This window comes from Ornithodoros turicata, chromosome 1 (assembly GCF_037126465.1).
Source record: "Ornithodoros turicata isolate Travis chromosome 1, ASM3712646v1, whole genome shotgun sequence".
In the NCBI taxonomy this organism is placed as follows: Eukaryota; Metazoa; Arthropoda; class Arachnida; order Ixodida; family Argasidae; genus Ornithodoros; species Ornithodoros turicata.
In genome coordinates this window covers 61,592,180-61,604,276 of record NC_088201.1, presented here as the reverse complement: position 1 = coordinate 61,604,276, position 12,097 = coordinate 61,592,180, and the positions used below count along the sequence as shown (strand labels likewise).

General features: G+C 51.6%; 1 protein-coding gene across 1 annotated transcript; it reads right to left on the bottom strand.

Moving 5' to 3' along the window:
• Positions 1–1,514: 1,514 nt before the first annotated feature.
• Positions 1,515–2,051, bottom strand: LOC135397766 (uncharacterized). The gene has a single exon (XM_064629365.1). It carries the CDS (start codon positions 2,049–2,051, stop codon positions 1,515–1,517), a length of 537 nt encoding a protein of 178 aa, XP_064485435.1.
• Between the last annotated feature and the right edge of the window lie 10,046 nt (positions 2,052–12,097).

The window sequence follows — 12,097 nt, the reverse complement described above, 5'->3', positions numbered from 1 at the left end:
CGCTACTGCGTCTGCTCGGGTATTTCCATACAGGCCTGGAACAAGGTGAAAACTTGGGCGGGTTGGTATGACATTTTAAATTCGATAAACACCCCAGTGCGAAGGTAAAATAAGGGGACGAGACGAACACAGACAAAGCGACGACACACAGCACTGAGACACACAGTGCTGTGTGTCGTCGCTTTGTCTGTGTTCGTCTTGTTTCGTCTATGTTCGTCTTGTTCATCATATTGTTCATATGTGTTCGTCTTGTTCGTCTGTGTTCGTCTATGTCTTGCTGTCGGTAAGAATGACCCACGTTTCGTTGATCCGATAATATGCTCCAGTGCTACCGGGATACCGAACAGTTCGGCTTCTGTCGAGGACACTGCATAGGGGAGTTTGAAACCATGCCCCAGGTCTTCATCCGAGATGTAGAAAGCCGCGCTCGAACTATTACGTGTTACTGAGCCATCAGTGTGGCGACTTAGTCGGTGTGTTGAGGCGAGATGCTCCAGTTTGAGCTACTTGGTATCAGAGTCGTACCAGCACAGTTGTACGCAAACGCCGCACACACAAAACAAGCACTCGCAGAGCTATGCGCCGTCTGCTCTCCTGCCTCGCATCCAACGCGTGACGTGACGGGCTACTCTCCGCAAGGTGGCGACACCAAAACAGCTCGAGGCGAATACGGTGAACACTCTTTAAACGGAACTTCGCCACATAACACCACTGAAGGCCAACCATCACAGAATGATACCGTTATCAGCACTGATTTGTGGAAGGCGCGGGGTGTAGGCCTTTTTGTGACAGATTACATACTCGTAACTGCATGTGCGTTACAAAAAGGCCTCACGTGCTATTCGGGACGGTGGTTCGCTCTGACCGTGTTATGGGGTGAAGATCTGTTCTAAAAGTGCAGTACTTCCGGTGTTCTCCCAGAGATGACGTAGATAGTTGTGCCGGTTGGTACGTCCATAACAAAGTGAGGAGAAGAAAACGACGGTGTGTGTTTCGTCTATGTGTTTCGTCCGTACTTGTCTCCTTGTCGATTCAGTGCCTTCGTCGCCTTGTGGCCGCACTCGAAAAACAGAGCTTCACCGCATAGCATGCTCCTAGCCAACCATCATCCGGAATGACCACGTTCTGTCCTTTGATTTGATGAAAACGGAGGGGGGGGGGGGCGTACGCCATTTTCGTGGCAATTATGAACTGCATAATGCCACAAAAATGGCGTACGCCCCCGTTTTTCGTAAATCAGGGGAAAGAACGATGTTACTCGGGATGATGGTTGGCTAGGAGCGTGTTATGTGGCGAAGTTCATTTTCTAGAGTGCAGAGATGGGGGCAGGACATGGCGCACGCTTTGAGGAGCGGTGTGCGCCCGTCTTTTTTTCTTTTTTTGATTCCGTTGTGGCAGTGACATCGTACTTTATTCTGGAGCGCTGCGGGGAAACGGCACGCTGCAGACAAGACAGGGCACCAAGAATATCGGCGCGCGAAGCGCAGAGCGCACCGCCGTCGTCGTCGTCACCGCTACAAGGGGCCCCCTTCCCGGGAAAGCGGAAGCGCCCAGTGTACATGGCGTCGACGAGGCTGGGACCGTCGTGGTGGAGGCATTGTGTTGAGCGACGCGGGTGCAGGAGGGGCAGGCGTTGTGCCGGACTCCAGATTAGCGGATTTCAGGCGGGCTTTGGCGACAACCTCCTGCCGACTGGGAAGCTGCCCCGTGAAGTGGCTGTCGGAGCGTGACAAAACTCTGAAGGGGCCGTAGGGGGGCTGCAACGGCTTGCGCACTGCGTCGTGCCGCAGGAATACATGTGTGGCAGTATCGAGGTCGGGAGGCACGAACGGAGACTTAGGTTCAGCAGCGCGGGTCGGAGTAGGAGAAAGACTGTTCATCAGCGTCCTGAGGCGAAGAGCGTAGGTTGTGTAATCTGGCGGAGGTCGATCGGTCGGTGGAAAGAAATCGCCGGGGAGACGCAGGGTAGTGCCGTAAACCAGTTCGGAAACCGTACACGCGAGGTCCTCCTTGAGCGCCGTGCGTATGCCCAGCAGGACGAGAGGGAGCATCTCAGTCCACGGCTCACCGAACCGGTAGGTTCGGAAGGCGGCATTGAGCTAGCGATGAAACCTCTCGACTAAACCATTGGCCATAGGGTGGTAGGCAGTCGTATGAATCCGTCTTGAGCCGAGGAGGTGAAGGAGGTTAGTGAAAAGCGCCGACTCGAACTGTCGGCCGCGATGTGTAGTTATAGTAGAGGACACTACAAAACGGCTGACCCAGCCGGAGACGAAAGCTTCTGCTACGGTCGCCGCCGTCATATTGGGCATGGGAATAGCTTCAGGCCAGCGCGTTTACCTGTCGACACAAGTGAGTAAGTACGAGTGGCCCTGGCTAGGAGGCAGTGGCCCGACGATATCAACATGCACGTGGCTGAAACGGGCGTCGGGTGGAAGGAAACGGCCGAGCGGGGGAATGGTATGGCGGACTACCTTGGCCCGCTGACATGGCACACAGGAACGGGTCCAGCCTCGCACGTCGGCATTCATGTGGAGCCAGAGGTAACGGGAAGTGACCAGGTGTTGGGTGGCGCGAATGCTCGGGTGTGCAAGGCCATGCAGGGCGGCGAAGACGGGCTTCCTACGGAAAATTAGCGGTAGGTATGGACGTGGGGACGCGGTCGACATCCCGCAGGTGACAGGTTTTTGGCAGTGAGGTAGAAGAACGTCCTCAAAACGGAGAGAGGAAGAGGATGAGCGCAAATCCCGCAGCTCGGAGTCCTGCGCTTGGGCGGCGGCGATGGCGACAAGCGAGGGTAAGGGCGGGCGCCGTAACGAGAGGGCGTCAATGGTAATGCGAGAAAGTGCGTCGGCTGCAGCGTTGTTCTTGGCGCCAACGTGACGGATGTCGGAAGTGAATTCTGAGATGAATGGCATCTGCCGGAGTTCACGTGGTGAATGGTTGGTGGAGGTGGAGGTGATGGCAAAGGTTAGGGGTTGGTGGTCAGTGCAGATGAAGAACTTGCGGCCCTCCAAGAAGTGTTGAAAATAACGCACGGAGCTGTAGATAGCCAAGAGCTCCCGGCCAAAGGTGCTATAACATGCCTTGTGCGGTTTCAGCATCCGGAAAAAGAACGAAATGGGCTTCCAAACCCCACCGGAACGCTGCTGCAAAACGGCGCCGAGGGCCACGTTTGAGGCGCGACCATCAAGCATGTGGGAGCGTCGGGGATGGGGTGAATAAGGAGGGATGCGTTGGCTAGTGCGGTCTTTATCTCGTCGAAAGCGTCCGAAACAGCGGGTGTCCACTCAAGGCTCGCACGAAGCGCTGCGGAAGAAAGCAAGGCTTGCAGGCTGTGGATGACAGTGGAGGAGTGGGGGATAAATATCGGATAAAAGTTCACAAGCCCAAGGTACTCGCGCAGCTTCCATTTCGTAGTGGGCGGAGGAAACTTGCGGATGGCGTCCACCTTAGCGTGGCAGAGGCCGAATACCTTCGGAAGTGACGCGGTGGGTGAGGAAGTTAAGTTCTGAAACGCCGAACTCGCACTTGGCGGGGTTGATCACAATGCCATAGTCGTTCAAACGTTCAAAAAGCTGACGGAGATGGGTCTTGTGTATCTCCGGGTCCGCACTTGCTATGAGGAGATCGTCGAGATAGGCGAAGCGAAACGGAAGACCACGGACCACACGTATTCAAAAAGCCCAAACGGCGTAGTAATGGCGGTCTTGGGGATGTCAGCCAGTTCAACAGGCATCTGGTGATATGCCTTAATGATGTCGATTTTGCTGAAGGTTTTGCAGCCATGAAGGTGGGTGGTCCTGGATGTTCGGGAGCGGGTAGCGGTCAGGAAGAGTGATGTTGTTGAGCGCCATGTAATCACCGCATGGCCGCCAATCCCCGGACTGCTTGGGCACCATGTGTAGGGCTGACGACCACGGGCTTGAAGATGGCTGGACGAAACAGAGCTGAAGCAGGTGCTCGAACTCAGCGCGAGCTACATTCAGGCGCTCGGGGGCAAGGCGCCGTGGTCGACAGTGGATAGGCGGTCCTGTTGTCTGAATGAAGTGGGTAACATGATGTTTCACCGGTTGGTCGACGTGCGGGGGTCGGATAACTCGTGCAGAAGCTCCTCGAATACTGTTTTCGGCGGTGGAGGGGGAGAGATGGGATGCAAAGGTGATAAAGACGGCGCCACGCCGTGGCCGCTAAGGAGCGTAACCGCGTCAATCAGGCGCCTCCGGCCGACGTCGACTAGTGGTCCAAAGCGTTGCAGGAAATCGGCGCCGATAATAGCATGTCGCAGAGACGCAACTCAAAAGAGCCACTGGAAACGTCGACGAAGGACAAAATCAAGCGTTACAGAGCGCTGGCCGTACGTTGCAACTGGGGAGGAGTTGACAGATCTGAGGGGTGTGGACGGCTGCCGGTCTCTTTTGTCACGGAGCTTAGCCGGTAAGATGCCGACTTCCGCTCCTGTGTCACCTAAGATGTCGTGGAATCGTAGGAAGTAGAGGGCTGTGGGCCGGGCGGCGGAGAAACGTGATCGCCGGCGGAAGGCTGAGAAGCACGGTTCAAGTCCGGGTCACCAGTTTGTGGCAGTGACATCGTACTTTATTCTGGAGCGCTGCGGGGAAACGGCCCGTTGCAGACAAGACAGGGCACCAAGAATATCGGCGCGCGAAGGGCAGAGCGCACCGCCGTCGTCGTCGTCACTGCTACACCGTGTTAGCGCCGCGAAACAACTGTAGCTATGAGCGGCGTACAGATGTGGACACATGGAGAGAGGACAGCATGAAGGAGGAGGAGACAGGGGTTAGCACGCGTCCTGGGCCGACTTCAGAGGGAATTGTGCCAAAATCTGTCTGGAAAGTCTGCCGGAAAACCCAGGAAAAACCTCAGACAGCACAACCGGTGGAAGGATTCGAACCTTCCACTTCCCAGTCTCCAGCACGACCTTGGAGTAACCACCATCGAGCTGACGCTTCCACAAGACCATGCGGGTGGTATGCAGTGATGACTTGAAAAAGGCATTTTACTGGTATGTGCCATATGTGCAGTATGCACCCCGGTCGCGATCGCATGGCTTCGGACGTCATGTCGTCAACACGTCCTTTCAACGCGTGTCGTCAAATCCGGCCGCGGTCCGCGTCCGCATACCTCGGAACGTCTTTTTCACAATATCCTCCAACACACAAAAGTGTCTTGTATATTGCTGACGACGTCACTTTTTGTACACAATTCCCACTGCTCCAAGTTCCCCGAAGTCTGGATTTTCGAGTGATAGGTAGGTAATGGCGAATTCCACTGGTCGACCTGGCTTCGCTTGTTTCGCTGGTCGTTTCGGATGAACTCGGTCCACCACGCGGAGCGCTCGCGCTGCTGTTCGTAAAGTTCACCCGCAACCGCCGCAGCGATAGAACAAAGGCGTGCTGCGTCGTCGTTGCGCCCCATACAGCGGAGTTTCTTAAACATTCCTTCATAGTTACATTGTTGTTTTGAATAAATATGTTTCTTTTGTGTGGTTAGCGTCTTCTTTGCTTCTATTTACCGTTTTCTCTTTTTTTCTTTTTTTTGTGAAGCCTATCCAAAAATCACATTTTTGTTGTTCACACATGCATTGTGTAGTACGCGAACACTAAGGGCAGTTCTTACTTGATACGGTGAACCGCCTATTATGCCAGGCATAGTTAATCCTGACCGGCTGGTACACCATTGATTGAGCTCATACATGAATAATCTCAACGCAATTCAAAAGTGAGACGAGAAGGCGGACCGGAAGTGTAAATGGTCCTTAGGCGTACTGCACCCGTTCTTGGGGACGACAATTACTACAATCTGAGAAGGAGATCCTGTTCAGTGGTCGTCGTTAGTGTATAAGGTTTCAAGACAACCAATTTCAATTCATTGATGAGATCACTCGAAATAACAGGTTTCAATTAATGCGTGAGTCCGGTCCGAAACTATTGCGAAAAGTAAAAGAGTGTTCATTAACATAAAACTGTTTTTTTTTTGTTTTTTTTTCACTGCTGTGACTCTTCGTACCTCAATGTTTGTACCCAAAGTGTCTATGTGCGTTCATGTGTGTGTGTTCATGTGGTATGAAGTAGCCGGCTTCGACGTAGGTGGTGCTAATTTTCACCTTTTCTTTTTTTTTCTTTTTCACTCACTCACTCCAGTGAAAGTGATATTTGCCTAACTGATTCTCGTGAGGTGTGCTTAGAAAAATATGAGGATTCCACGTGCTTTAGATTGTCTTACTGGCTGTGTTTAGATTGTGGAGCTTTTGTTTTCCGTATTATTAGATCGTATTAGATGTCTCGTTCTTAATGTGCCACTAAGAGCAAATTGGCAAGACTACAAGGACTCAAGGTTGAAGGTGATAGTTCTTGGAACGTACGTAATTTCTAGGATTGCGGTACAACCTTGAGGTGACTTGGACGGAGTCTCCTTCAAGTTGTTGTCTAGGTAACGAGGGAAGCTCTAAGAGAGGTAAAAGGTAAGAAATTTCTCGTTTTCATAAGCATACACGATTCTGTAGCATCAAGGAATATTTCCAAACGATAGTATATCTGAAACAAAGCATCGACGGAAATTGGAAAATAAACTGAGCGAAATAGTAAGAAAAAGCACTAGTAAAAAAGCATTTTCGTAGTGGGCGTTATTACTCAAAATTTTCATTCAGTTACGAAGTTACAATGAAAATCCTACCGAACACTTTCTTCTCTCGGCACCACCCCGCGATCTGCTCGCGACCATCGCTTCACTTCGCGCATCGGGAAGTTGCACTACCGGATATGCCGGCCCCACTGCGGAATGGGGCGACCCAAAGAAATAGTGCGGCCGGTAAAACGAACGGTGAATTCGGGTGTTCATTTCGTCGCAACATTTTTTGCCGGATCCCGAGCAGTCATGTTCGCTTGTTCAAAGCGAAGCAATCTCCCATGTTCGTGTGGCGCTTTCCGAGCGCCCGGAATTTGCCAGCTAGCACTTTTTTCGCCTAGTCTCAAAACGACCGAGCCCCATTATGGCGGCACCGGCTGCCCCATTGCGCTTGTGGAAGAGATGAGAAGGTGATGATGATGATGGACAGGTGACCTTTTAGAGTTTGTCCATTAGTCGAGTGCTTTGAGAGGACCTCAGCAGCGACTCGTAGGCCTTGCATCTGATGTGAGAGGTCCGACCATGGCCCGGAAGGGAACTAGGCACCATGGACGTTTTGCGAACGGCTTCATAAACAGACAGACTACACGGAATACGTACGTGGAATATTGCTGTTGTTCACCTGGAGGGCTGGCACTTGGCCAATACTACTTCGTGTCTCTGTCGACTTTCTGAGTTACCGGGCTCAGGACACTTCATCATGTACCAACCATCATTAATAAAGCTTAACAAGTATTTCACTTCCGCCTTTCTCTTTACACAATGACCCCACATCGACCTGGCCCTCCGATGTTTCTCAGTGCTTGGGAGCACAGAAGCCAGAGAACCGAACCCGAACCCAAACCGGAAACTGTTATTAACCATTATTTTTGGCCGAACCGGGTCTGAACCGAACCGAAAGAGTCGACGCCATCTTGTATCTGAACCGGAACTGAACCGTTAACAACAACAACTTTATTTTGGCTTTGGAGAGTGGGGACGTTCATCGCCACAGGCGATACTCTACCCCATTGCGGGTGGGAATGTGGGGAATAAAATAATGAGCCCCTTCACAATAACGATCGAAGTCCGATGGTGTGCAGAAACGTCACAAGAGCTTTGAGCGCAGAGCGTTGCTGGGCTGGATTAGGCCAGGGACCAAGCAATTTCGATAGGGAGAAGGGGCGAGAGTCCTGCTGACGAAGAGGCTCGGAGAGTGTGATTCGGGAAGGTTGGTAGTGGGAGCAATGAAGAAGAATATGCTCCAGATCCTCAAGCACACCACAGTGGCAGCAGGTGGGAGAGTCAACTTGTCTCAAGCGGTAACGCCACTGAGCTGTAAAGGCCACATCGAGGCGCATTCGGTGGATTAATGCAGCATCTTGACGAGAGGTATTTCGTGGCATGCGGAAAGCGAGCGTTGGATCAACTCTGCTCAACATAGAGAGGAAGAATGTCGGTTGTCCATTGGCGGGAAGCCAGGGGTGTCACCAGGCGTCGGAGAATTGAACGGCGGTCTCCTCTCAGCAGAACAATACTGGTCCGTTTCCGATACGAGAGTGCTGCTTCTGCGGCGCTGTCGGCCTGCTCGTTCCCCACGACACAACAATGGGCTGGAACCCACTGGAGAACTAGCCTGTGGCCTGCTGCGTAAGCCATTAACACATCTGTGACTAGGGGTGCGGATGGGCCTCGTATGCCGGAATTTTCAATTGCTTGAAGTGCAGATTTGGAGTCTGTGAAGACTGCCCATTCCCGCGGTGTAAAATCAGCGATGTGTTGTAGAAAGAAAAGGATGGCATAGAGTTCCGCAGCTGTGGAGGAGGTTGGATGTGAAAGGCGTCTTCCGTACACTACGCCTTCGGATGGTATGACGAATGCTGAGGCGGACTTGTTGTTTCGGGATGCGCCATCGGTATATGCTGCCGTAAACGTAGTAAACTTCTCGTCTACCAGAGCATGAAAATGTGCTCGGAGGACTTGAGGGGGGACCTGATCCCTTCTTTCCAGAAGGTTTGGAAGGCGTACAAAAGTGGGCGGTACCGGTAGAGACCATGGGGCTTCCGGCGGTATAGTGTCCTTAGTTATGAAGCCAGTGAGAGTCTGGCGTGTCCTCTGCGCTACTCGATAGAAGTCGCTTTCAGGGCGGTATCGAATTTTCCTGAGGAGCGGGTGGCGGGGAATGTGAGCACGCAAACGGAGGAAGTGCCGAGCCGTTTCACGTTCACGGAGAACCTCAATCGGGCAGCTCACCAGCTTCACCCAGTACTTGCCGTGTTTCAGCCATTCTTGGAACTCCGAGGCATCGACGAAGGCTTCGAGCGAACAGGGACCGAAGTGTATTTAATGAAGTTCTTGATATCCTGTGCAGAATAGGAAGGCTGTAAAGCACAGTCGCCCTCACCAATGCCGCGTGAACCGCGAGTAGGGAACGCTGATCACAGCCCCATCCTGAGCCAGAAAGATGTTGAATTGCGCGGAGCCATCGCTGCACTTTAGTTTCAAGGTGTTTAATGTGCCAAGCCCAGCGCAAGTCCAAGTCCATTACCACGCCAAGGTAACGGTGGAAGCGGACCCGGGCTGGGTACGTGCTTGACAACGCCAGACATGGTCGGGCATGTACGCGAACATATTTCACTTCACGAGACTGGACAGCTGAATTTTCACGTTACTTTTTTTCCCATTGGATATGGGATATCAGGTATTCTCATCTGAGAACTATCACTTTTTTACATGTGATCATGCTTATTTCGTGAATGGGTCTGGATTTCACGCGTGCATTCACACACATTTGGGGACGATTGGTGTGGGGTCCTGCACGAGCGTCAGGTAGGTTAGGTGTTGGGAGATATTTCGTTCTCGTGAGGGTCTGGCACGAGGGTCAGTGAGGTTAAGTGTTCTGACATATTTTGTTTTTATGAGAGTCCGGCAAGAAGGTCGGTTAGGTTAGGTGTTCCGACATATATTTCGCTCGCGTGAGAGTTCAAGAAAGAGGAACTAACACCGGAGCATGTGCAATAGAGCGGCGATGAGTCTCTCTTGAACCGCAATGTACATACACCCACGCGCCGCTGCGCGCTGCGTTCCCAAGCAAGCAACCACCAAGCACAGAGCGGCTTGCCGGCAGAGAAACACAGCCGCTGCTGCGTTCGAGTGTACCTCCTGACTCTCCACCGATTAGCTGCGTCCTTTTCCTTGCTGCGTTGTGCTCTTTAGTAAATCGAAATACGCCCCCGAACCTCGAGAACAAATAGAGCAGAGGCTGGCTTGGACTGGGCCTGAGCATGGAAACAGTCGGGCACGGGCTGGGCCGGGGCCGGTGGAGTCTGGCTCGGGCCGGGCCCGGGCTGGAAATATATAGAAGACGTCGGGCCCGGGCCGGGTACGGGCCGTAGCAGCCGGGCCTGGGCCGGGCACAGGCCTGAAAATTAGGCCCGTGCAGTGCTCTAAGCTCAACTATTAACCGTTAAAACCGAACCGTTAAACCGTCAACTGAACCGTTAAAAAATACCGATAACCGGTTAAAATAACGGTTCATACAGAACTAAGGGCGGAACTTTGCATGTTGTGCATAAACATGAAAACTACTTTTTCGTCCTTTTTTTTTTTCATCTTCTTTTATTATGTTCGTAGCCTACCTGTTGCTTGCCAAAAAGTCGTGCCCTGCAGGAATGCTCTAGATTCTCTGGAGTCGCGAAATAACAACAACAAAGATGTTAACTTAAAGCTGTTATGCCTACTATGACATACACATGAATATACAGGATTAGGGATCAATGACAGTTTTGGGTAGCATTCATGAAGTGACATATAATGAGCTTCAGCTATACAGGATGTCCACCTTAACCGCAGAACTGATCGCTGACACATAGCCTGTGTGAGCTTACAGAAGCCCCTTACAAAGTAAAGGGCCAGCCACACTCATGCTGGTCAGAATGAAAATACCATACCAAGCTGGTTTTCTTTCTGCATTTCAAATAAAAGAGGAAAAAACAACCATAATGACATCGTATTTAAAATCGCCAATTGGTCGAACTCTCTGTCTGCACATGCTCTTGCCCGAGCTTTGTTCCACAGACATTCCACTCTAACGGCGAAATGGTAGCACGGCGGCGGTCAGTGATAGCACGATAACGCGTAATCTGCGTAACCGTGTAGTGGAACTAACGGTGCTCATCCATTAACAATACCGTAAATCAGCACACAGGCAGTTTATGTTGACGGCATAGTTTAACAGCTCGTTGCTTGTAAACCCAGTACAGCAAGTTAAAAATGTGACAGAGGACACTTACTATTTTTAATTGGCTGGCAAAGCTGAAGTAAAACGGCTCGGGGTGACGGCTGGTGGAAAATAATTCCCAATTCGTCAAGCACCAGTGATCGATGTTCCCAACTGACTTGCTCCTCCTGATGGCTACGTGGCCGACACGTAGCCAACTTCTTTCGTTGGTGACCCAGTGTTGTCCGCGTGCAAATAGTTTTGCTGCCGTACTTGACGAGAAATGTGCAGGTGGTGACCATTTTGACACAGTATTGCCCGCAGTTATAGGTGTGAAGGCCAGGGGGATGAGCTTCACTTGCGCCTTTGCGGCACGCACTACGGACGCAAGCGTAGTAGAAAAGGGAAGCAGGGAAGAAAAAGTGGAATTTTCTTCTTGTCTGTGTTGTCGTTTCCCCCCAGTCTCGGGTTTCTAAGTTATGCAAGTGGAATTGTCGCAAACGGAAACGAGATACGACAAGGGCTGGTCCAGAGACCAGGGGATTTACGAGGCCTCAGGCAGGAGTGCCTCGGAGTGCCCGTATGTATGTTGTACTAGTGCAACACTAGTACAGATTCTCCCTATCCTGCATTTGAAAGAGATTATTGCACACGGAAAATCAATTTTAATTTTCTAAAAAGCTATGAGTGCACTCGGGACGCAAATTGTGAGTACTGACGACTCAGGCTATCGAATAGATAAATCTTCTGAGATTGCAGTGCTACTGATGTACCCTTGATGACACCCTTAATATTCTGATATAACAAGAAAGTCAATGTCACGTTATCCAGCGCGCTGCCCATATAAGTACATGGTTATAGCTTATGGTTCATGTTGCTGCATTGATTCCTGGTGGAAAAAATCGACTGCTGTGAGCATAGTGATTACCTTGGTGACAGCTGAGTGGTGGTTTTGCAATCAGATTTTTAAGTTAGCGCCGCGAAGCAACTGTGGCTATGAGCGGCGTACAGACGTGCACAGTGGAGAGAGGACAGCAGGAGGGAGTGGAGGACAGGGGGTTGCGTCCTGGACCGACTTCAGTGAGAAAGCGTGCCGGCATTCGTCAGGATAGTCTTCGGAAAACCAAAGGAAAACCTCAGACAACACAGCCGTTGGTAAGATTCGAACCCACCACCTCCCGGTCTTCAGCACGATCTTGGCTACCACCATCCAGCGGGACGCCATAAAGTGCCACCCCGGACTCGGAAAACAGC